The following is a 25,432-nucleotide window of genomic DNA, read 5'->3' as shown; positions in this document are numbered from 1 at the left end:
CTCGGAGGATGTGTTGGTACCATTCTTTATTCATGGCTGTGTTCTTAGGCAACATTGTGAGTGAGCCCACTCCCTTGACTGAGAAGCAACCCCACACATGAATGGTCTCAGGATGCTTTACTGTTGGCATGACACAGGACTGATGGTAGCACTCACCTTGTCTTCTCCGGACAAGCTTTTTTTCCGGATGCCCCAAACAATCATAAAGGGGATTCATCAGAGGAAATGACTTTACCCCAGTCCTCAGCAGTCCAATCGCTGTACCTTTTGCAGAATATCAGTCTGTCCCTGATGTATTTGTCCTGGAGAGAAGTGGCTTCTTTGCTGCCCTTCTTGACACCAGGCCATCCTCCAAAAGTCTTCGCCTCACTGTGCGTGCAGATGCACTCACACCTGCCTGCTGCCATTCCTGAGCAAGCTCTGTACTGGTGGTGCCCCGATCCCGCAGCTGAATCAACTTTAGGAGACTGTCCTGGCACTTGCTGGACTTTCTTGGGTGGCCTGAAGCATTCTTCACAACAATTGAACCGCTCTCCTTGAAGTTCTTGATGATCCGATAAATGGTTGATTTAGGTGCAATCTTACTGGCAGCAATATCCTTGCCTGTGAAGCCCTTTTTGTGCAAAACAATGATGACGGCATGTGTTTCCTTGCAGGTAACCATGAGAGGAAGAACAATGATTCCAAGCACCCCCCTCCTTTTGAAGCTTCCAGTTTTGGGGGGGGATTCAGTTCATTTGCATGGCAAAGAGGGACTTTGCAATTAATTGCAATTCATTTGATCACTCTTCATAACATTCTGGAGTATATGCAAATTGCCATCATACAACCTGAGGAAGCAGACTTCGTGAAAATTAATATTTGGTTCATTCTCAAAACTTTTTTTAATCAAAAAACTGATTGAACAGCTTCATTATTACACAGGTGCACCTTGTGATGGGGATAATAAAAGGCCACAGATGTCTCAAGTTTTGAGGGAGAGTGCTATTGGCATGCTGACTGCAGGAATATCCACTAGAGCTGTTACCAGATAATTGAATGTTCAATGCTCTACCAGAAGCCGCCTCCAACGTCGTTTTAGAGAATTTGGCAGTACATCCAACTGGCCTCACAACCACAGACCACATATAACGACACCAGCCCAGGACCTCCACATCGTCTGAGACCAGCCACCCGAGTTGTATTTCTCTTTGTAATGAAGCCCTTTTGTGGGGAAAATCTCATTCTGATTGGCTGGGCCTGGCTCCGTAATGGGTGGGTGTATGCCCTCCAGGGCCCACCAATGGCTGCGCCCCTGCCCAGTCATGTGAAGTCCATAGATTAGGGCCTAATTTATTTATTTACAATGACTGACTTATATGAACTGTAAATTGTTGTTTATATTTTGGTTCAGTACACACACACACACACACACACACGTTAAGCATTCAGACCCTTTCACCTTTTCCAAATTTTGTTACGTTTCAGCATTATTCTAAAATTTATGAAATAGTTTTTTCCCCCCTCGTCAATCTAAACTCAGCAAAAAAAAGAAACGTCCTCACTGTAAACTGTGTTTATTTTCAGCAAACTTAACGTGTAAATATTTGTATGAATATAAGATTCAACAACTGAGACATAAACTGAACAAGTTCCACAGACATGTGACTAACTGAAATGGAATAATGTGTCCCTGAACAAAGGGGGGGGGGATAATCAGTAACAGTCAGTATCTGGTGTGGCCACCAGCTGCATTAAGTACTGCAGTGCATCTCCTCCTCATGGACTGCACCAGATTTGCCAGTACTTGAGATGTTACCCCACTCTTCCACCAAGGCACCCGACATTTCTGGGGGGAATGGCCCTAGCCCTCACCCTCCGATCCAACAGGTCTCAGACGTGCTCAATGGGATTGAGATCCGGGCTCTTCGCTGGCCATGGCAGAACACTGACATTCCGGTCTTGCAGGAAATCACGCACAGAACGAGCAGTATGGCTGGTGGCATTGTCATGCTGGAGGGTCATGTCAGGATGACCCTGCAGGAAGGGTACCACATGAGGGAGGAGGATGTCTTCCCTGTAACGCACAGTGTTGAGATTGCCTGCAATGACAACAAGCCCAGTCTGATGACGCTGTGACACACCGCCCCAGACTATGACGGCCCTTCCACCTCCAAATCGATCCCGCTCCAGAGTACAGGCCTCGGTGTAACACTCATTCCTTCGATGATAAATGCGAATCCGACCATCACCCCTGGAGACAAAACCGCGACTTGTCAGTGAAGAGCACTTTTTGCCAGTCTTGTCTGGTCAAGTGACGGTGGGTTTGTGCCCAGAGGCGCGTTGTTGCCGGTGATGTCTGGTGAGGACCTGCCTTTCAACAGGCCTACAAGCCCTCAGTCCAGCCTCTCTCAGCCTACTGTGGACAGTCTGAGCACTGATTGAGGTATTGTGCGTTCCTGGTGCAACTTGGGCAGTTGTTGTTGCCATCCTGTACCTGTCCCGCAGGTGTGATGTGAAGGTGTACACCTTCACAGATGTACCGATCCTGTGAAGGTGTTGTTACATGTGGTCTGCCACCGCGAGGACGATAAGCTGTCCGTCCTCTCTCCCTGTAGCGCTGTCTTAGGCGTCTCACGGTACGGACATTGCAATTTATTGCCCTGCCACATCTGCAGTCCTCATGCCTCCTTGCAGCATGCCTAAGGCATCTTCACGCAGATGAGCAGGGACCCTGGGCATCTTTCTTTTGGTGTTTTTCCAGAGTCAGTAGAAAGGCTTCTTTAGAGTCCTAGGTTTTCATAACTGTAACCTTAATTGCCTACCGTCTGTAAGCTGTTTGTGTCTTAACGACCGTTCCACAGGTGCATGTTCATTAATTGTTTATGGTTCATTGAACAAGCATGGGAAACAGTGTTTAAACCCTTTACAATGAAGATCTGTGACAAACCAACTGTACATTTCGGTGTTCCTCAAGGTTCCGTTTTAGGACCACTATTGTTTTCACTATATATTTTACCTCTTTGGGATGTCATTCGAAAACATGTTAAATTTCACTGCTATGCGGATGACACACAGCTGTACATTTCAATGAAACATGGTGAAGCCCCAAAATTGCCCTCGCTACAAGCCTGTGTTTCAGACATAAGGAAGTGCTGCAAACTTTCTACTTTTAAACTCGGACAAAACAGAGATGCTTGTTCTAGGTCCCAAGAAACAAAGAGATCTTCTGTTGAATCTGACAATTAATCTTGATGGTTGTACAGTCGTCTCAAATAAAACTGTGAAGGACCTCGGCATTACTCTGGACCCTGATCTCTCTTTTGAAGAGCATATCAAGACTGTTTCAAGGACAGCTTTTTTTCCATCTGCGTAACATTGCAAAAATCAGAAACTTTCTGTCCAAAAATGATGCAGAAAAATTAAACCATGCTTTTGTTACTTCTAGGTTGGACTACTGCAATGCTCTACTTTCCGGCTACCCGGATAAAGCACAAAATAAACTTCTGTTAGTGTTAAATACGGCTGCTAGAATCCTGACTAGAACCAACAAATGTGATCATATTATTCCAGTGCTAGCCTCCCTACACTGGCTTCCTGTTAAGGCAAGGGCTGATTTCAAGGTTTTACTGCTAACCTACAAAGCATTACATGGGCTTGCTCCTACCTATCTTTCCGATTTGGTCCTGCCGTACATACCTACACGTACGCTACGGTCACAAGACGCAGGCCTCCTAATTGTCCCTAGAATTTCTAAGCAAACAGCTGGAGGCAGGGCTTTCTCCTATAGAGCTCCATTTTTATGGAATGGTCTGCCTACCCATGTGATAGACGCAGACTCGGTCTCAACCTTTAAGTCTTTACTGAAGACTCATCTCTTCAGTAGGTCCTATGATTGAGTGTAGTTTGGCCCAGGAGTGTGAAGGTGAACGGAAAGGCTCTGAAGCAACGAACCGCCCTTGCTGTCTCTGCCTGGCCTGTTCCCCTCTCTCCACTGGGATTCTCTGCCTCTAACCCTATTACAGGGGCTGAGTCACTGGCTTACTTTGTGTTCTTCCATGCCGTCCCTAGGAGGGATGCGTCACTTGAGTGAGTTGAGTCACTGACGTGGTCTTCCTGTCTGGGTTGGCGCCTCCCCTTGGGTTGTGCCGTGGCGGAGATCTTTGTGGGCTATACTCGGCCTTGTCTCAGGATGGTAAGTTGGTGGTTGAAGATATCCCTCTAGTGGTGTGGGGGCTGTGCTTTGGCAAAGTGGGTGGGGTTATATCCTGCCTGTTTGGCCCTGTCCGGGGGTATCATCGGAAGGGGCCACAGTGTCTCCTGACCCCTCCTGTCTCAGCCTCCAGTATTTATGCTGCAGTAGTTTATGTGTCGGGGGGCTAGGGTCAGTCTGTTATATCTGGAGTATTTCTCCTGTCTTATCCGGTGCCCTGTGTGAATTTAAGTATGCTCTCTCTAATTCTCTCTTTCTCTCTCTCGGAGGACCTGAGCCCTAGAACCATGCCTCAGGACTACCTGGCATGATGACTCCTTGCTGTCCCCAGTCCACCTGGCCTGCGGCTATGGAACCCTGACCTGTTCACTGGACGTGCTACCTGTCCCAGACCTGCTGTTTTCAACTTTCTAGAGACAGTAGGAGCGGTAGAGATACTCTCAATGATCGGCTATGAAAAGCCAACTGACATTTTACTCGAGGTGCTGACCTGTTGCACCCCCGACAACTACTGTGATCATTATTATTTGACCATGCTGGTCATTTATGAACATTTGAACATCTTGGCCATGTTCTGTTATAATCTCCACCCGGCACAGCCAGAAGAGGACTGGCCACCCCTCATAGCCTGGTTCCTCTCTAGGTTTCTTCCTAGGTTTTGGCCTTTCTAGTTTTTCCTAGCCACCGTGCTTCTACAACTGCCTTACTTGCTGTTTGGGGTTTTAGGCTGGGTTTCTGTACAGCACTTTGAGATATCAGCTGATGTAAGAAGGGCTTTATAAATAAATTTGGTTTGATTTGTGACGTTATTTGGATTTTTACGAATAATCTTTGAATGACAGGGTCCTGAAAAAGATACGTTCATTTTTTTGCTGAGTTTATTTGTATATGTTTTATGGGTAAAAAAGTTTTTTTTTTCTCAGACATAAATAAACAACTCCAGGTGAAAGGGCCATAGCTTTAATAAAATAACAAATTAACTGGCAAAGCAGCAGAGTGAGGCCCGCATGCAGCAACATCACAAGTCACGTTTCTGCAGCTGTTTCAGTACAGCACTACAGGGAGAGAGAGGGGGAGAGGGCAAACTCCACGGGACTAATTTCAATCTGTGGAATCACTTAGGAGTTTCTGGATTCTGGGTAAACTTCTCCTTTAACTTCTTTGGGAACGGGGGCAGTATTGAGTAGCTTGGATGAATAAGGTGCCCAATGTAAACTGCCTGTTACTCAGGCCCAGAAGCTAGGATATGCATATAATGTGTAGATTTGGATAGAAAACACTCTAAAGTTTCCAAAACTGTTAAAATAATGTCTATGAGTATAACAGAACTCATATGGCAGGCGAAAACATGAGAAAAATCCAACCAGGAAGTGGGAAATTTGAGTTTTGTAGTTTTCAAGTGATTCTCTATCCAATATCCTGTGTCTGTGGCGTCACTGGACTAGTTTCAATGTATGAAATCACTTAGGAGTTTCTGGATTCTGGGTAAACTTCTCCTTTAAAGCATCATTGAGCAATAATGAATTGAAGTTGAAACATTTGTAACATTTGTAGACTAGCAGTTAAGAATGTTGGGCCAGTAACCAAAAGGTCTCTGGTTCGAATCCCCACGTCAGCAAGTTGGAAAAATCTGCCGTCCTGAACTTGAGCAAGGCAGTTAACCCCCAGCAACAACTAATCCCCGGGCACCAATGACGTGGACGTCGATTAAGGCTCTGAATCAGAGGGGTTGGGTTCAATGCGGAAGACACATTTAGTTATACAACTGACTAGGTATCCCCTTTCCATCATTAGACTCCTTAATGTTTCATCATTAGATGCTACAGTCCTCTTTTAAGACTCCATAATGTTTCATCTGTAGGTGCTACAATCCTCCTTTAAGACAATCATATTTGAATATTTGAAGAATTTAAGATGTGTAGATCAAATGTTAACCTCTCTTGGTTAGGGGCAGTATTTTCACGGCCGGATGAAAAACGTAAACGGCCTACTACTCGAGCCCAGAAACTAGAATATGCATATTATTAGTAGATTTGGATAGAACACACTCTGAAGTTTCTAAAACTGTTTGAAAGATGTCTGTGGGTATAACAGGTATAACAGAACTCATATGGCAGGCAAAAACCTGAGAAAAATCCAACCAGGAAGTGGGAAATCTGATGCTTGTAGTCTTTTCAAGTCATTGCCTATCTAACACACAGTGATTTTGGGTTCATTTTGGGTTCATAAGGCTTCCACTAGATGGCAACAGTCTTTAGAACAGGCTTTTGCAGTGAACAGAGAGCGAACAAGAAGGCCGGGAAGTTGGTGACTCAGAAAATGACATGAGTTTTGTGGCGCACATTCACGTGATGAGGTAGTTGTGTTCCATAACGTTTTTCAAGACATTGGAATCGTCCGGTTGGAATATTATTGAGTTTTATGTTAAAAAGGCCCTAAAGATTGATGCTATACAACGTTTGACATGTTTCAACGAACGTAAATATAACTTTTTTTAGACTTTTCGTCGCAAAATTTTGGGCGTGCTTCCTACATTTGGAGTAGCTTACTGAAGGTGCAAACAACAAGGAGGTATTTGGACATAAATTATGGACTTTATCGAACAAAACAACATTTATTGTGGACCTGGGATTCCTGGAAGTGCCTTCTGATGAAGATCATCAAAGGTAAGTGAATATTTATAATGCTATTTATGATTTTAGATGACTCCAAAATGGCGGGTATCTGTATTGCCTGGTGTATGTTTCTGAGTGCCGGACTCAGATTATTGCAAAGTGTGCTTTCCTCGTGAAGCTTTTTTGAAATCTGTCACAGCGGTTGTATAAAGGAGATGGTTATCTATAATTCTTTGAATAACAGTTGAATATTTTATCAAAGTTTATGATGAGTATTTTTGTAAATTGTTGTGCTCATTCACCGGCTGTATTGGAGGCAAAATATTTTCTGAACATCACGCGCCAATGTAAAATGCTGTTTTTCGATAGAAATATGAACTTTATCGAACAAAACATACATGTATTGTCTAACATTGAGTCCTAGGAGTGTCATCTGATGAAGATCGTCAAAGGTTAGTGCTTAATTAATTTTAGCTGAATTTCTGTTTTTTGTGACCCCTCTCCTGCTTGGAAAATGGCTGTGTGGTTTTTCTTGTGTTGTCCCTGTCCTAACATAATCTAACTTTATGCTTTCGCCGTAAAGCCTTCTTGAAATCGGACAATGTGGTTACATTAAGGAGAAGTGTATCTTTAAAATGGTGTAAAATAGTCGTATGTTTGAGAACTTTGAATTATGACATTTTCTTGTTTTGAATTTGGCGCTCTGATTTTTCACTGGCTGTTGAATAGTGTGAACCGTGGGTGGGATGGTAGCGTCCCACCTGCCCGAGAGAAGTTAATGAAGCAATACAGACCACATTGAAGTGTCTGGAGTTTTGTTTGCCTGTTCTAGAGTCTTGTAAAGATAGGGGGGGTTGACTGGGACAGGCAATGTAACATCCATAATGTTTTTAGGAAAGTTTTTGTAAAACATGCACCTTACATCAGATCATCTTGAAACTTTCTAAATCTAACTTTCATCAAGGTTTTATATGGTTTATTGGTTTCTCTCTTTTCATTGGCAGAATCCTAGTTCAGTGTTATGATATTCATAACATCCATATCCACCAGTCTATCTTCATGTCAACTAACAGAACTCTGCTGGTTGTCCTGGTAACAGATACCAGTGGGCAGATCTATTGTATTTGTTCAAACTAAACTACAGCACTTACTTTGATGTGTCAAATCTGATCCTTTCTTCTCTTCTCCTCCTCTCACAGTTCCACTCAGCCCCGTTGTTTTCCTGCAGTCCACCAGCAGCACAGACAACCTCTTCATACCCAGCAGTAAGGCGCTACCAGGAGAGGCACGACACGGGGACTCCAGGAGAGAGGAAGGGCTAGCGTTGTCCTGGTAACCATAAAGAGGGGACACAGACACATATCATTATGGATGCTGATGTCACTGTTGTCATAAAGTGCTTTACAGAAACCCAGCCCAGACCCTGATAGAACAAGCTGTATGCTAGACCAGACCAAGCTGTACCATCTGGTGTTCTGATCTGGAAAGACTCTTCTCTGACTCGTCAGCATCAGGATGTTGTTGAGGCTCCCCAAAGGATCCACAATAGTCACGTCTCTGTCCTGTGTGAACGAGAACATCAAACCGATTGTAAACCCATGACCATCTATTGCAATCAAGAGGCATGAATACGTCTTAAATGGCCACTTTCATCATGATTTTGTAAAACATTGTTTATGTTGCAAATGTAGTCATTTCCATAAAATGGGTGCCTTTTACGTCCCTTTGATATTTTAAGTAGAAATAATGCACCTATTTTAAAAGCCTGTTATATTAGATGAGGTGAACTTTAATGTAGACCACATGAAGAATGAGAATTCAACATGTCGAAGTCCCAAAAATATATGTACCAATGGCAGATTGCCCCTTAAACAATTCCTACAGTACTGAACAACATATTCAAGTGTAGAACTTCAGTAGAATGCCCCTTTATAACAACATTTCAAGAACTGCATAGTTTGTGCCCCTGTTTTTAAGACAGTACTCACTGGTGGTAATCTGATCTTCAGCCTCCTCCTCCTCCTCCTTTTTCACTTCCAAAACGTCTTCCTCCTCTTTTATTGAGATAGCCTCCTCTTCCTCTTTTATTCCAAAAGGTTCTTCCTCTTCTTTCAATATGGCATCTTCCTCCTTTTTGATTCTGAAAGATTCTGCCTCTTTTTCCACTTTGACAACCTCTTTCCCATATTCCTCTTTCACTGTAATATCATCCTCTTCTTCTTTCAATGTAATCGCCTCCTCTTCCTCCTTTTTCATCCTAAAAGCTTCTTCTTTCTCCGTCGAGCTTAGTGAGCTCATGCTCCGGTCGATTAGCCTAGTGCATTATCAATTTAACACATTTGCTAGTTTAACAAGCAAATTACGTTTAAATGAATTAGTAGTTAAGTAAACAAAATTATATTCAAAATACTAAGAGTGATATAGACAAGATTGGTCTAAAGAGCTTCAATGTTTCAGATTTATGTTCGCTAGCAAACCATGGCGTTGGTTGAATCAGATGCCTTTTGTCGCTGTTGAAGAAGCCTCCAGTTCCGTCCACTAGATTATACGTCACTCAAGAAGCATCACCTGTAAGACTCATAACGCCATCTGCTGACTAGAGTGGGTAAAGCAGATTGGAAAAATATTAATTACAATGTTTATTCTGGCAAGCAATGTCATAAGTAGTCATTTAAAAACAACCAGATGTTATGTTTTCTCTTACTTCTTACAGCCAATCATTTCCTCCAGGTCTGACCTGCCCATTAGGCAGGATTAGGTGACAGATTAAAGAGTATTCATTTTTTGGTAATAGTTATACTGAACCAACTGCCTGCAAGCCGTTGTTAAATTTGTCTAAGTGATTTGTATTTTCCTTAAACTTTCTGAAGAGGAAACAGCCCAGAAAAGTCCCTGTCTGAGTGCATTTGTCTACCACTATGTGTAGCTGTTAGCGATGATGCAAATGACAACCATCTTCTGGTTGATGGAAAAGCTTAACAAGAAACCTTGTCAATTAAATGTTAACTACAAAGTAGTCTATGCCTAGCTGGCAGAATGATATCATGGTTATTTGCATCAATCCAGTTGTGATTTTATCAGCAAACTCTGCAATCACATGTGTGCTACAGAGATACCACTTACCAAGCAAGGCTCTTGCTGGTGCCACTTGCATTAAAGGGTATCTACACCCCAAAATGAAAATGTCTTAGATTTTTCTCAGACTTCAAAAGTGGTCTCCTGATGTGGTTTAAGTATTGTTGAGGACTTAGAACATCCAATGTTGTTGTTTTTCTATTAACAGTGTGATTTAGAGAGAAAAACAGAAAAACAGGGACAAATCAGAAACCTGGAAAAACTAAACGGAGAAAATGGAATTAGGTAAAAAAAGAAAAGAAAACAGATTAGATAGAGATGGTATATACAGATAGAGATGTTATAGGGCCCTAAATATTCTAGACATTTTCTCTCATTATTGCATTATCTAGGGATGGTGTAGAGTAACAGCTGTAGCCTGAAGTGACCTTTAACCTCCCTGCTCCTCAATACTTCTTCCACTGGATCAAAGCTTCAGCCAAGTAGGATACATGATAGTGGCAACACATGGAGTTGGGTTGGATATAGTCATGGTAGGATACATGATAGTGGCAACACATGGAGTTGGGTTGGATATAATCATGGTAGGATACATGATAGTGGCAACACATGGAGTAGGGTTGGATATAGTCATGGTAGGATACATGATAGTGGAAACACATGGAGTTGGGTTGGATATAATCATGGTAGGATACATGATAGTGGCAACACATGGAGTAGGGTTGGATATAGTCATAGTAGGATACATTGAGCGGCAAGATGTTCTTTACGATTCGGCCATCAGATTTGCCACCAATGCTCCTTATAGGACACATCACTGCACTCTATACTCCTCTGTAAACTGGTTCTCTGTATACCATTTACATCATTTAGCAGACGCTCTTATCCAGAGTGACTTACAAATTGGTGCATTCACCTTATGATAACCCACTGGTTTAATGCTTATTTATAAAACCCTCTTAGGCCTCACTCACCCCTATCTAAGATATCTACTGCAGCCCTCATCCTTCACATACAACACCCGTTCTGCCAGTCACATGCTGTTAAAGGTCCCCAAAGCACACATCCCTGGGTCGCTCCTCCTTTCAGTTCGCTGCAACAAGCGATGGGAACAAGCTGTAAAAAACACTCAAACTGGACAGTTTTATCTCCATCTCTTCATTCAAGGACTCAATCATGGACACTCCTACTGACAGTTGTGGCTGCTTCGCGTGATGTATTGTTGTCTCTACTTTCTGGCTTTTGTGCTCTTGTCTGTGCCCAATAATGTTTGTACCATGTTGTCCTGCTACCATGTTGTGTTGCTGCCATGTTGTGATGCTACCATGTTGTCATGTGGTGTTTCTACCATGTTGTGTTCCTACCATGTTGTGTTGCTACCATGTTGTGTTGCTACTATGTTGTGCTGCTGCCATGTTGTTGTCATGTGGTGTTGCTGCCATGTTGTGTTTTTACCATGTTGTTGTTGTTATGTGGTGTTGCTACCATGGTGTTGTCATGTTGTGTTTCTACCATGTTGTTGTTATGTGGTGTTGCTGCCATGTTGTGTTTTTACCATGTTGTTGTTGTCATGTTGTGTTGCTACCATGGTGTTGTCATGTTGTGTTTCTACCATGTTGTTGTTATGTGGTAATGCTACCATGTTGTGCTGCTACCATGTTGTCATGTTGTGTTCCTACCATGTTATTGTTATGTGGTGTTTCTACCATGTTATGTTTCTACCATATTGTTGTTATGTGATGTTGCTACATGTAATAATAACATGTGTGATTTATATACAGTTCTTTAGTAATAAAACATTAGTGACGTAATTTGGTATTTAATATTAAATAGTAAACTTTAATAATTGTAATATGTATATTTAAATGTCTGTACAACATTTTTTCAACAAAATAAAAGGTTTGAAAGAAAATGTAATTGATGTTCAATGCATTAAATCTTTCTCTTTCTTCCCCTCTATCTCCCCCTTGGCTGGGAATGTTAAGGGTCAAGAAGTTGTGAATCTCGGGGGGCCCTTGCACACAGGGGAACTATATATGTACGCAAAATAATTAACAACCTGGACCCCCAGGTGTCTTTGAAAACAGATGTTTTACTAACGGCCTAAACAGATCATTTTTACCCTTTTAAAAATAGTTATATGGGAGATGTCCGGGGGATGTCTCAGTCTTTGAAAGGGTCATTGTAATATTTAAGATGTCCCCTTTACTGATGACCTAAACAGATTCATTTTACCCTTTAAAAAATAGTTGTCAGCTATCCATATTTAATGGTCAAGTGGTTGTGAACCTAGAGGGGCCCTTGCAGACATGTGTTTAGGTAAACATATGTTTTCTGTTTATGAAGGAATAAATGATTGAGAGGATATAGACCACAAAACAAAATAAAAGATAACTGAATTGTTAACGATGTGTCCTTTACTAATGACTTAAACAGATAATTACACCCCATGAATATCCTTTTACTACAGGGGGCTAAAACAGGGGCCTTCAATGCTGCAGAAATGTTTTACCCTTCCCCAGATCTGTGCCTCAACACAATCCTGTCTCGGAGCTCTACGGACAATTCCTTCAACCTCATGGCTTGGTTTTTGCTCTGACATGCACTGTCAACTGTGGGACCTTATATAGACAGGTGTGTGCCTTTCCAAATCATGTCCAATCAATTGAATTTACCACAGGTGGACTCCAATCTAGTTGTAGAAACATCTCAAGGATGATCAATGGAAACAGGATGCACCTGAGCTCAATTTGGAGTCTCATAGCAAAGGGTCTGAATACTTATGTAAATCATTTTTTTTTGTTTAATACATTTGCAAAAATGTATAAAAAGCTTGTTTCCGCTTCGTCATTATGGGGTATTGTGTGTAGATTGCTGAAGAAATTGTTTAATTTAATCCATTTTAGAATAAGATGTAACGTAACAAAATGTTTAAAAAGTCAAAGGGTCTGAATACTTTCCAAAGAAACTGTAAGTGATTGAGGAGAGAGCATCATTGCTATATTCTAATTAAAATCATTGACCCATAAGAGAACACATGACCAAAGCAATGCGTGACCCATATAGAATTAAAACAACATTCATCTTAATGAGAAATATAATGGAATAAACAAATGTTTGCATAACTAAAGACATGAAAACTGGTGGGAACATTGTATTTAGCTAGGATTTCATAAGGTCAGGAAGGTCATTGAGAATAACAATAGACAATAGTTATTGTTGCTAGTTTAGGGATGAAGATAGTGAAGGTTCATCAATGTTAAGGATGTTTTTTAATTTGACGTGGAAACAATGTTTATTCAACCAGTGGGAGGCTTGTAAATGCCCCCAGGAAAGTGGAATGAGGAAGTCTTCATTGAGACAATCATGAAACAGCAATCCGTGGGAGAGTTGTGTTGGATATTATACAATAAGGATCTGCTGGAGTCCAAGTCAAACCAAGATTCTTTATTTCTGAGCTCAGAGAGAATAACAGAGTTTGGAATTTGTTATTTTATTAGGATCCCCATTAGCTGTTGCAAAAGCAGCAGCTACTTTTCCTGGGGTCCACACAAAACATGACACATAATACAGCACATCAATAGACAAGAACAGCTCAAGGACAGAACTACATACATTTTGTAAAAGGCACACGTAGCCTACAAATCAATGCATACACACAAACTATCTAGGTCAAATAGGGGAGAGGGGCTGTGCTGCGGGGTGTCTTTATATTAGCAACTTTTAATTATGAGCTTATATGGTATTAAAGTTAAGGGACATCACCCTGGGCGGGGTGATCCTCAGTAGGGGATAAAAAGGGAAAACACCATCTTTTGAACTGAGTCTCTTGCTTGCAAATTGCTGTAAGTGTATACTCCAGGTTGCAATCCTTATTAAACAAACTAACCTCTGATCAAAGAAGTTTTCCTGTGGTCTCTTGTGTGCACATAGGGCAGAATTCCCTTACAGACTATGCAAACAATTTGGGATTTTCAACACATTCATGTTTCTTATAAAAATAAGAAGTGATGCAGTCAGTCTCTCCTCAACTCTTAGCCAAGAGAGACTGGCATGCATAGTATTTATATCAGCCCTCTGATTACAATTAAGAGCAAAACGTGCCGCTCTGTTCTGGGCCAGCTGCAGCTTAACTAGGTCTTTCCTTGCAGCACTGGACCACACGACTGGACAATAATCAAGATTAGACAAAACTAAAGCCTGCAGAACTTGCTTTTTGGAGTGTGGTGTCAAAAAAGCAGAGCATCTCTTTATTGCGGCTAGACCTCTCCCCATCTTTACAACCATTGAATCTATATGTTTTGACCATGACAGTTTACAATCTAAGGTAATGCCAAGTAAGTTAGTCTCCTCAACTTGTTCAACAGCCACACAATCCATTACCAGATTCAGCTGAGGTCTAGTTGGCAGATCTACTTTATTTGTTCTAACTAAACTACAACACTTACTTTGATGAGTGAAATCTGATCCTTTCTTCTCTTCTCCTCCTCTCACAGTTCCACTCAGCCCCGTTGTTTTCCTGCAGTCCACCAGCAGCACAGACAACCTCTTCATACCCAGCAGTAAGGTGCTACCGGGAGAGGCACAACACGGGGACTCCGGGAGGGTGGAAGGGCTAGCGTTGTCCTGGTAACCATAAAGAGGGGACACATATCATTATGGATGCTGATGTCACTGTTGTCATAAAGTGCTTTACAGAAACCCAGCCCAGACCCTGATAGAGCAAGCTGTATGCTAGACCAGACCAAGCTGTACCATCTGGTGTTCTGATCTGGAGAGACTCTTCTCTTCCTCGTCAGCATCAGGATGTTGTTGAGGCTCCCCAGATGATCCACGATAGTCATGTCTCTCTCCTGTGTGAATGAGAACATCAAACAGTAAACTTATGACCATTGTCGTGGAAATATTGTATCAAATATTTCTCAGATACCAGAGCTTGTGAATTCAAATAGACTTCATTACAAAATCAACAAAGCCGAGCATTTACATTGAAGAACTGACTCTCCCTTACATAACATCGTCACCCCACTTTTATGCAAATGATTGATACCTTCTAGCCTTGGCCACCCTAGTCTTGCTGCCTTTCTTATTGGCTCAGACATTAGGGCATAGATTCTATTGGTGGCGTGACACACAGACATGCTCACTCCCACTGCAGGTCTAATGGTGCCTATAAGTGATTAGCTAATGTTCCTGTCCAAAGGTCTTCACAAGTTCAGGCCGATGTTGTCTATGTATGATTAACCCATGTGCGTCTCCAGTAGCCTTCACAAGATCACATATGGCCCAGACCAGTCACATCTTGTGTTGGTCTACCTTGCCTCATCCACACAGATTCTGCTTACGTTCTGTTTTTTACATGTCTAATGGTTAACTCGATGTTGATCCAGCTCTGTACATTCACAAGGGCTCAGCCTTCATTCTGCTTAGACATGTCTAATATTTAACCTAATATCGATTCTGCTTTCTACTTCAAAGAAGACAGTATGGGTACTAAAAAAATCCAGATGACTGGAAATTCTCTAACACCATCTATTACAATCACAGAGTCTTACAAGAGGCATGAATATGTCTAAAAAGGGCCTAAAATGGCCACTTTTATCATGATTTTGTAAAATATTGTTTGTGTTGTAAATGTGAAAGGGTCGTTCCACTAAATGGGTGCCCTTGATATTTTAAGTAGAGATTATGCACCGACATTGAATTTTAAAAGCCTGTTGTATTTGATGAGGGGAACTTTAATGAAGACCACATGGAGAATTCAATACATCTAATTGAAAAGTCCCCAAAATATATGTACCAATGGCGGATTGCCCCTTAAACAACATATTCAAGTGTAGAACTTCAGTAGAATGCCCCTTTAAAACTCCACATTAGTTCAACAACGACATAGTTTGTGCCCCTGTTTTTAAGACAGTACTCACTGATGTTAATCGGATATTCAGTCTCCTCCTCCTTTTTCACTCCCAAAACGTCTTCCTCCTCGTCTTTTATTGAGATAGCCTCCTTTCCCTCTTTCACTCCAAAAGGTTCTTCCTCTTCTTTCAATCCATTCTCCTCTTTCAATGTGATAGCCTCCTCTTCCTCCTTTTTCATTCTGAAAGCTTCTTCCTCTCCTTTCATCAGAGCTTCTTTATCAGTCTAGTTTACTGAGCTCATGCTCTGGGCCATTAGCCTAGTGCAGTATCAATTTAACACATTTGCTAATCAAACAAGCAAATTACGTTTAGAATGAACGTGTAGATACGTAAACAGAATTATGTTCAAAACACAAAGATCAATATACACAAGATTGGTGTAAAGAACTTCAATGTTTCGGTTTTAAATTCACTAGCAAGCACCCGCTTGGATAAATCAGCAGTCTGTTGTCGCTCTTGAATAAACCTTTTCTTCTTCTTTTCGCTGTTGAATAAACCTCTCGTCCCGTCCACTAGATTATACGTCACGCAAGAAGCATCACCTGAAAGACGCACATCTCTATCTGCTGACTGGAGTGGGTAAAGCAGATTGGATTTTTTTAAATTATAAGGGTGGCATATTCCTAGCTAAATTGACCAAGGCTCATTACTAACAACACATAATAAAGACTCACATAATGCTGCCCAAAAATAATGGAATATTCTCTCACCCAGTGGCATATGGGTTATTTAGGTGAGTGTTGTTGTTGCCACATGAAGCAGTGCCCACTTTGTTAAAGGCTACATGGACAGATAGGGCTCTACCTGTGTAGAACACATGCCCCTTTACCCTTCCTGTCTCTAAAGTGCCCTTTTGGGTGGTGGTATAATTTGGATTAACTTTTCCTCATAGTTATTCTGAACCCACTGCCTGCAAGTCGTCGTTAAATTAGCCTCAGTGATTTGTATTTTCCTTCAACTTTTTTAAGAGGAAACAGCCAGGAAATGCCCCTGTCTGAGTGCATTTGTCTACCACTATGTGTAGCTGTTAGCGATGATGCTAATGAAAACCATCTTCTGGTTGATGGAAAAGCTTTCCCAAAAACCTTGTCAATTAAACGTTAACTACAAAGTAGTCTATGTTTACCTGGCAGAATGATATCATGATTATTTGCATCAATCCAGTTGTGATTTGTTCAGCAAACTCTGCAATCACATGTGTGCTACAGAGACACCACTAACCAAGCAAGGCTCTTGCTGGTGCCACTTGCATTAAAGGGTATCTACACACAAAAATGAACATATCTTAGATTTTTCTCAGACTTCAAAAGTTGTCTCCTGATGTGGTTTAAGTATTGTTGAGGACTTAGAACATCCAATGTTGTTGTTTTTCTATTAACAGTGTGATTTTGAGAGCGAAAAACAGAAAAACAGGGACAAATCAGAAACCTGGAAAAACTAAACGGAGAAAATGGAATTAGGTAAAAAAAAGAGAAAAGAAAACAGATTAGATAGAGATGTTATAGGGCCCTAAATAATCTATACATTTTCTCTCATTACTGGATTATCTAGGGATACTGTAGAGTAACAGCTGTATCCTGAAGTGACCTTTAACCTCCCTGATCCTCAATACTTCTTCCACTGGATCAAAGCTTCAGCCAAGTAGGATACATGATAGTGGAAACCCATGGAGTTGGGTTGGATATAGTCATGGTAGGATACATGATAGTGGAAACACATGGAGTTGGGTTTGATATAGTCATGGTAGGATACATGATAGTGGCAACACATGGAGTTGGGTTGGATATAGTCATGGTAGGATACATGATAGTGGCAACACATGGAGTTGGGTTGGATATAGTCATGGTAGGATACATGATAGTGGCAACACATGGAGTTGGGTTGGATATAGTAATGGTAGGATACATGATAGTGGCAACACATGGAGTTGGGTTGGATATAGTCATGGTAGGATACATGATAGTGGCAACACATGGAGTTGGGTATGATATAGTCATGGTAGGATACATGATAATGGAAACATATGGAGTTGGGTTGGATATAGTCATGGTAGGATACATGATAGTGGCAACACATGGAGTTGGGTTGGATATAGTCATGGTAAGCAAAATACTTTACTCAACATATTGTGCAGTTTTCTGTTGCGGGATCTTTTTATGGGGGGGTGCCCTTTTTTGTTGACACATCACACAAATGGTTATGGGCTTAAAAAAAGAAGACACCAGTACCATGTCAGATATAGTTTAAATGTATTCATGTTTGAGTTTACATCCCAATATGACACTTCAAATACATCACAGAAGACTGAAATGTACCAAAACTGCTATTGTGTTTATTGAACTGTACACTGAGATGCTCAGTTGGTCAATATTCCCCTCCAGTGATTCCCCAACATCTTGTCAACATGTTCCCCAAAAATGGATCAGATATCTAATACCAGTCTATCTTTATAGGCATTTATCCATAAGAAGACTTAGGCCTCCCATATAGTCTGCAGAAACCTCTCCAAAATGACAAATCTTTTAAACATCTTTATTTTCATGTAATCTGTCGTTCTGCCCCTGAACAAGGCAGTTAACCCACTGTTCCTAGGCCGTAATTGAAAATATATTTTTTTCTTAACTGACTTGCCTAGTTAAATAAAAGGTTAAAAAAAAAACAAAAAAAACAATAATAAAACAATATATATCAAATTTAAAAAACGGTCAAAAATAATTGTTATGACCTATTTCACATTCTTTAGTGTAGACTACATTTTTCTCATGTTTTCAGTGTTTGAGATTAGGTCCCCGAATGGTCAAATCTCTTCAAATAGAAGTACGTTTATAACACAAAATATCTCTCTCATCATGTCACAAGCTGACAGGCTCCCAGAAGAGGATACATGATAGTGGCAACACATGGAGTTGGGGAGGGCAATAAAAGGGCAATAAAAGGCCCCAGCTCACTCAACTGCTCCTCCCCTCTCCAACAGCCATCAACCCAGAACATCCTGAAGACAGAACATCTAAAGATCATCTGGGAATCCTTTCTTCCTCATGGAGCTTTTTGAAAGTGAGTTGAATTTTCAATGTGATGTTTGTACAGTGCCTTCAGAAAATATTCAGACACCATGACTTTTTCCAAATGTTTTAATGTTATAGCCTTATTCTAAAAGGTATTAAATTACATTTGTTGCTCATCAATCTACACATAATACTCAATAATAATTGCATTTACCAGAAGTGGACTCCAATCAAGTTGTAGAAACATCTCAAGGCTGATCAATGGAAACAGGATGCACCTGAGCTCAATTTCGAGTCTCATTTACGTAAATAAGGCTTCTATTTTTTAGCTTTTAATACATTTGCAAAAATGTCTAAAAGCCTTTTACCGCTTCATCTTTATGGGGTATTGTGATGTCATTATGGGGTATTGTGATGTCATTATGGAGTATTATGTGTAGATTGCTGAGGAAATGGTTTAATTTAATAAATTTTAGAATAAGATGTAACGTAACAAAATGTGGAAAAAGTCAAAGGGTCTGAATACTTTCCAAAGAAACTGTAAGTGATTGAGGAGAGAGCATCATTGCTATATTCTAATTAAAATCATTGACCCATAAGAGAACACATGACCAAAGCGATGCGTGACCCATATAGAATTAAAACAACATTCATCTTAATGAGAAATATAATGGAATAAACAAATGTTTGCATAACTAAAGACATGAAAACTGGTGGGAACATTGTATTTAGCTAGGATTTCATAAGGCCAGGAAGGTCATTGAGAATAACAATAGACAATAGTTATTGTTGCTAGTTCAGGGATGAAGATAGTGAAGGTTCATGAATGTTAAAGATGTGTTCACAGTGTGGATGTTGACAGAGGGGGATTAGAACCCCAAAGTAATAGTGGTATAAAATATCATAAAGGTCATTTAACATTCTGGTTTAGGGGGGTAATAACTTTATGGAAACCACTATTCACACTATATACAGACATAGAAAACCATCACATCAAGGAGGTGTAACAGTGATGAATGTCTATTCAATGTGCAACAGTAGTCTTCTGTAACAAGTAATACCTGGTAAATATGTTTACTGTAGTTCAGATAGAGCCTGATCAGCAGGGCGGGCAATATAGTACACAACTGTATCGTCTACATACAGATGTAGGTAACAGTTTATTATGACAAAACAACATTGTTAATGTATACAATATAGTTGTTTATTAGACATTCTAACATATAACCCAATGCCTAGGTACTAAAGATTTTATATGCAACATTTGAACAACAATTTTGACCACCCTTGGGTTATGATGTATATGACATGACAAGATACATTGGCAACTTTAGTAATCTTTTTTTATTGACATGTTTATAATCCAAAAGTATGTTTTCAGACAGGAGGGAAATACAGTTTATGTCAAACTGTAGAAAACAAGAACCTTTGGTGAATCAAGGACTCCCTGATATTTTATATACTACACACGTCCAGAAGGCTGGTTCTGACAATAAACTTTTCCATTTCAAACGAGGCTGTCAAGACAGGACCGTACTGTAGTACTACACTATTACACTGTTATGTACTACTAATGTACTAGTATCTAAGATGTTAAGGAATATCTACAAGGGGAACATGTACACAATATAACACATTCCCACAGCATCTAAGGCTGCATATACTGACACTGACATTGTATTTTGTTATGTGACAGTAGCATAAGTATACAGAACCAGTCAAAAGTTTGGACACACCTACTCATTCAAGGATTTTTCTTTATTTTTACTATTTTCTATATTGTAGAATAATGGATGAAGACATCAAAACCATGAAATAGCAGTGAAGTCCTATTACCAGTCAGGTAGGAAGTAGCAGTGTCAACACTGCCAAGTGGCTGGGATGTCCTCCACTGAGTCCACAGTCCTCTCCACCATAAACACCTCTACCACCGTCTGTTGTCTGCACACCTCTGACCAGATCAAATCAAATGTTATTGGTCTCATACACATATTTCTATGATGTCATTGCGGTAATATCTAACAAACCAAAACATGCAAATTCCCACAATTTATTTTAAGGATGAAGAAATATAGAAATAGAAGAACGATTCATGTCAGAGTCCGGAATATAAATACATATACAGTTAGTTTACAATGTATATGGTGGTGTGTATAGACATTATGGACTGTATATGAATATAAAAGGTGTGAACAGCAGTAGTTATATAGGATGAGCCTGGACTAAAATACAGGGTGGAGTACTGGGTGGTAGACGGCTAGTAACAGTGACTAAAGTTCAGGGCAGGGTACTGGGCGGAGGCCGGCTAGTGGTGACTATTTAACAGTCTGATGACCTGGAGATAGACCACACATTAACCACACAATAAGTATTGTGGTGGCAGCATCATGTTATGGGAATGCTTGTCACCGGCAGGGATTGGGGAGTTTGTCAGAATCAAAATAAATATAAAAGGAGCAAAGCCCAGGTAAAAAGTTTGAGGAAAACCCACCTCACTCTTCTGAAAACCTGTTTCCATCACATCTGTCTTTAGTTTTTTTTATACGGTATGACTTTACTCAAATAAAAACTTTGGATGGTTAATCAAGCAAAATACAGCCTAATTATTGGCTAGCTGCTGTGTGGACAAAGACGTAGCAGCTAGCAAACTGGCTACCGATCAACCTATTGTCTGTATTGAACATTCATATTGGACTGTAGCAGCTAGCTAACTGGCTACTGATCAACCTATTGTGTGTATTGAACATTCATATTGGACTGTAGCAGCTAGCTAACTGGCTACTGATCAACCTATTGTGTGTATTGAACATTCATATTGGACTGTAGCAGCTAGCTAACTGGCTACTGATCAACCTATTGTGTGTATTGAACATTCATATTGGACCGTAGCAGCTAGCTAACTGGCTACTGATCAACCTATTGTGTGTATTGAACATTCATATTGGACTGTAGCAGCTACCTAACTGGCTACTGATCAACCTATTGTGTGTATTGAACATTCATATTGGACTGTAGCAGCTAGCTAACTGGCTACTGATCAACCTATTGTGTGTATTGATCATTCATATTGGACTGTAACAGCTAGCTAACTGGCTACTGATCAACCTATTGTGTGTATTGAACATTCATATTGGACAGCCTTACCTATAGAGTAGCACCACCACCCATCAGCCCATTCTCTTCTTGACGTCAAATGGAGCAAATGTATCACATGTAAATATTACTTGATTATCAGAGGAGTAAACTATGAAGCCAGCAAGAACTACTCAGACATTTCAAATATCACTTGATTATCAGAGGGGTGTATTATGACATCAGATAGAACTACTCAGACATTCCAAATATCACTTGATTATTAGAGGAGTGTATTATGACATCAGATAGAACTACTCAGACATTCCAAATATCACTTGATTATCAGAGGGGTGTATTATGACATCAGATAGAACTACTCAGACATTCCAAATATCACTTGATTATCAGAGGGGTGTATTATGACATCAGATAGAACTACTCAGACATTCCAAATATCACTTGATTATCAGAGGGGTGTATTATGACATCAGATAGAACTACTCAGACATTCCAAATATCACTTGATTATCAGAGGGTTGTATTATGACATCAGATAGAACTACTCAGACATTCCAAATATCACTTGATTATCAGAGGGGTTATTATGACATCAGATAGAACTACTCAGACATTCCAAATATCACTTGATTATCAGAGGGGTGTATTATGACATCAGATAGAACTACTCAGACATTCCAAATATCACTTGATTATCAGAGGGGTGTATTATGACATCAGATAGAACTACTCAGACATTCCAAATATCCCTTGATTATCAGAGGGGTGTATTATGACATCAGATAGAACTACTCAGACATTCCAAATATCACTTGATTATCACTTGCTCTCATCCAACACTTCTCACTCTGCCCCTACTCGGATGGTATTGCGCCGTCCCAACCTTCGCTCTCTCTCTCCCGCTACTCTCTCCTCTTCCATCCTATCATCTCTTCCCTCTGCTCAAACCTTCTCCAACCTATCTCCTGATTCTGCCTCCTCAACCCTCCTCTCCTCCCTTTCTGCATCCTTTGATTTTCTCTGTCCCCTATCCTCCAGGCCAGCTCGGTCCTCCCCTCCAGCTCCGTGGCTCGACGACTCACTACGAGCTCACAGAACAAGGCTCCGGGCAGCCGAGCGGAAATGGAGGAAAACTCGCCTCCCTGCGGACCTGGCATCCTTTCACTCACTCCTCTCTACATTCTCCTCTTCTGTCTCTGCTGCTAAAGCCACTTTCTACCACTCTAAATTCCAAGCATCTGTCTCTAAACCTAGGAAGCTCTTTGCTACCTTCTCCTCCCTCCTGAATCCTCCTCCCCCTCCTCCCCCCCTCCTCTCTCTCTGCGGATGACTTCGTCAACCATTTTGAAAAGAAGGTTGACGATATCCGATCCTCGTTTGCTAAGTCAAACGACACCGCTGGTCCTGCTCACACTGCCCTACCCTGTGCTTTGACCTCTTTCTCCCCTCTCTCTCCAGATGAAATCTCGCGTCTTGTGACGGCCGGCCGCCCAACAACCTGCCCACTTGACCCTATCCCCTCCTCTCTTCTCCAGACCATTTCCGGAGACCTTCTTCCTTTCCTCACCTCGCTCATCAACTCATCCTTGACCGCTGGCTACGTCCCTTCCGTCTTCAAGAGAGCGAGAGTTGCACCCCTTCTGAAAAAACCTACACTCGATCCCTCCGATGTCAACAACTACAGACCAGTATCCCTTCTTTCTTTTCTCTCCAAAACTCTTGAACGTGCCGTCCTTGGCCAGCTCTCCTGCTATCTCTCTCAGAATGACCTTCTTGATCCTAATCAGTCAGGTTTCAAGACTGGGCATTCAACTGAGACTGCTCTTCTCTGTGTCACGGAGGCTCTCCGCACTGCTAAAGCTAACTCTCTCTCCTCTGCTCTCATCCTTCTAGACCTATCTGCTGCCTTTGATACTGTGAACCATCAGATCCTCCTCTCCACCCTCTCCGAGTTGGGCATCTCCGGCGCGGCCCACGCTTGGATTGCGTCCTACCTGACAGGTCGCTCCTACCAGGTGGCGTGGCGAGAATCTGTCTCCGCACCATGCGCTCTCACCACTGGTGTTCCCCCAGGGCTCTGTTCTAGGCCCTCTCCTATTCTCGCTATACACCAAGTCACTTGGCTCTGTCATATCCTCACATGGTCTCTCCTATCATTGCTATGCAGACGACACACAATTAATCTTCTCCTTTCCCCCTTCTGATAACCAGGCGGCGAATCGCATCTCTGCATGTCTGTCAGACATATCAGTGTGGATGACGGATCACCAGCTCAAGCTGAACCTCGGCAAGACGGAGCTGCTCTTCCTCCCGGGGAAGGACTGCCCGTTCCATGATCTCGCCATCACGGTTGACAACTCCCTTGTGTCCTCCTCCCAGAGTGCTAAGAACCTTGGCGTGATCCTGGACAACACCCTGTCGTTCTCCACTAACATCAAGGCGGTGACCCGATCCTGTAGGTTCATGCTCTACAACATTCGCAGAGTACGACCCTGCCTCACACAGGAAGCGGCGCAGGTCCTAACCCTGCAACTCGCTGTTGGCTGGGCTCCCTGCCTGTGCCATTAAACCCCTACAACTCATCCAGAACGCCGCAGCCCGTCTGGTGTTCAACCTTCCCAAGTTCTCTCACGTCACCCCGCTCCTCCGCTCTCTCCACTGGCTTCCAGTTGAAGCTCGCATCCGCTACAAGACCATGGTGATTGCCTACGGAGCTTCGAAGGGAACGGAACCTCCATACCTTCAGGCTCTGATCAGGCCCAACACCCAAACAAGGGCACTGCGATCATCCACCACTGGCCTGCTGGCCCCCCTACCTCTGAGGAAGCACAGTTCCCGCTCAGCCCAGTCAAAACTGTTCGCTGCTCTGGCACCCCAATGGTGGAACAAGCTCCCTCACGACGCCAGGACAGCGGAGTCAATCACCACCTTCCGGAGACACCTGAAACCCCACCTCTTTAAGGAATACCTAGGATAGGATAAAGTAATCCTTCTAACCCCCCCCCTTAAAAGATTTAGATGCACTATTGTAAAGTGGTTGTTCCACTGGATATCATAAGGTGAATGCACCATTTTGTAAGTCGCTCTGGATAAGAGCGTCTGCTAAATGACTTAAATGTAAATGTAATGTAATGTTACGCCCTCATCTTTATTTCAGCCTTTGAATGCATCACTGCATTATTATGACATCAGATAGAACTACTCAGACATTCCAAATATCACTTGATTATCAGAGGGATGTATTATGACATCAGATAGAACTACTCAGACATTCCAAATATCACTTGATTATCAGAGGGATGTATTATGACATCAGATAGAACTACTCAGACATTCCAAATCAGGCTTCATCCATATCATGAAGGTGGATATTGATCCAACCATTTCAAAAGTAATGACCAGGCTGATGGAAACAGGATATGCCTTTTCAATTTTATAAATGCCGACAGACAATTTGTTTGTTCGTTTGACATGGTGGGGTCTTTTGGTGTAAGTAAAAATGTATAAGCGAGAAATGGCGGTGGAAACTCCTTT

The 25,432-nt window shown here is 41.6% G+C and overlaps 2 protein-coding genes across 4 annotated transcripts in view; both read right to left on the bottom strand.

Moving 5' to 3' along the window:
• The window catches only part of LOC106594343 (zinc finger protein 436), a 41,537-nt gene that overhangs the window by 2,775 nt on the left and 13,330 nt on the right, over positions 1–25,432 (bottom strand). Inside the window, exons 1-3 of one of the 2 annotated variants that reach the window (XM_014130044.2) lie at positions 8,796–9,333; positions 8,272–8,369; positions 7,959–8,136 (exon numbers count right to left, since the gene is read on the bottom strand). The exons of the other annotated variant lie outside the window; for it this stretch is intronic. Of the exons in view, the coding sequence (XP_013985519.2) occupies positions 7,959–8,136; positions 8,272–8,369; positions 8,796–9,105 (586 nt within the window). The 5' untranslated portion in view covers positions 9,106–9,333. Of the gene's footprint in view, positions 1–7,958; positions 8,137–8,271; positions 8,370–8,795; positions 9,334–25,432 lie in introns of those variants that run through there. 2 annotated transcript variants of the gene reach the window in all.
• Positions 13,315–16,269, bottom strand: LOC106564067 (protein Ycf2-like). 2 transcript variants are annotated; one of them, XM_045690601.1, is made up of 3 exons: positions 15,807–16,269; positions 14,638–14,735; positions 13,315–14,508 (listed from the first exon to the last, which is right to left on the bottom strand). In XM_045690601.1, exons 1-3 carry the CDS (start codon positions 16,003–16,005, stop codon positions 13,828–13,830), a joined length of 978 nt encoding a protein of 325 aa, XP_045546557.1. In that variant the 5' UTR covers positions 16,006–16,269; the 3' UTR covers positions 13,315–13,827. The 2 variants fall into 2 exon arrangements, with proteins under 2 accessions (XP_045546557.1, XP_013985520.2); XM_014130045.2 differs by having other exon boundaries at positions 13,315–14,735.

Source organism: Salmo salar, chromosome ssa12, assembly GCF_905237065.1.
Source record: "Salmo salar chromosome ssa12, Ssal_v3.1, whole genome shotgun sequence".
Classification (NCBI taxonomy): Eukaryota; Metazoa; Chordata; class Actinopteri; order Salmoniformes; family Salmonidae; genus Salmo; species Salmo salar.
Note: the sequence above shows the minus strand (reverse complement) of the source record. Positions and strands in the feature narration are given on the sequence as shown.

Bases quoted from the DNA above. Each gene is read 5' to 3' on its own strand.
- LOC106564067 (XM_045690601.1), bottom strand. From the start codon at position 16,005: ATGAAAGGAGAGGAAGAAGCTTTCAGAATGAAAAAGGAGGAAGAGGAG. The intron at 14,736-15,806 runs GTGAGTACTGTC...TCATTCACACAG, and splicing joins TGAATATCCGATTAACATCA to GAGAGAGACATGACTATCGT. The intron at 14,509-14,637 runs GTACAGCTTGGT...TATGGTTACCAG, and splicing joins CCAGATCAGAACACCAGATG to GACAACGCTAGCCCTTCCAC.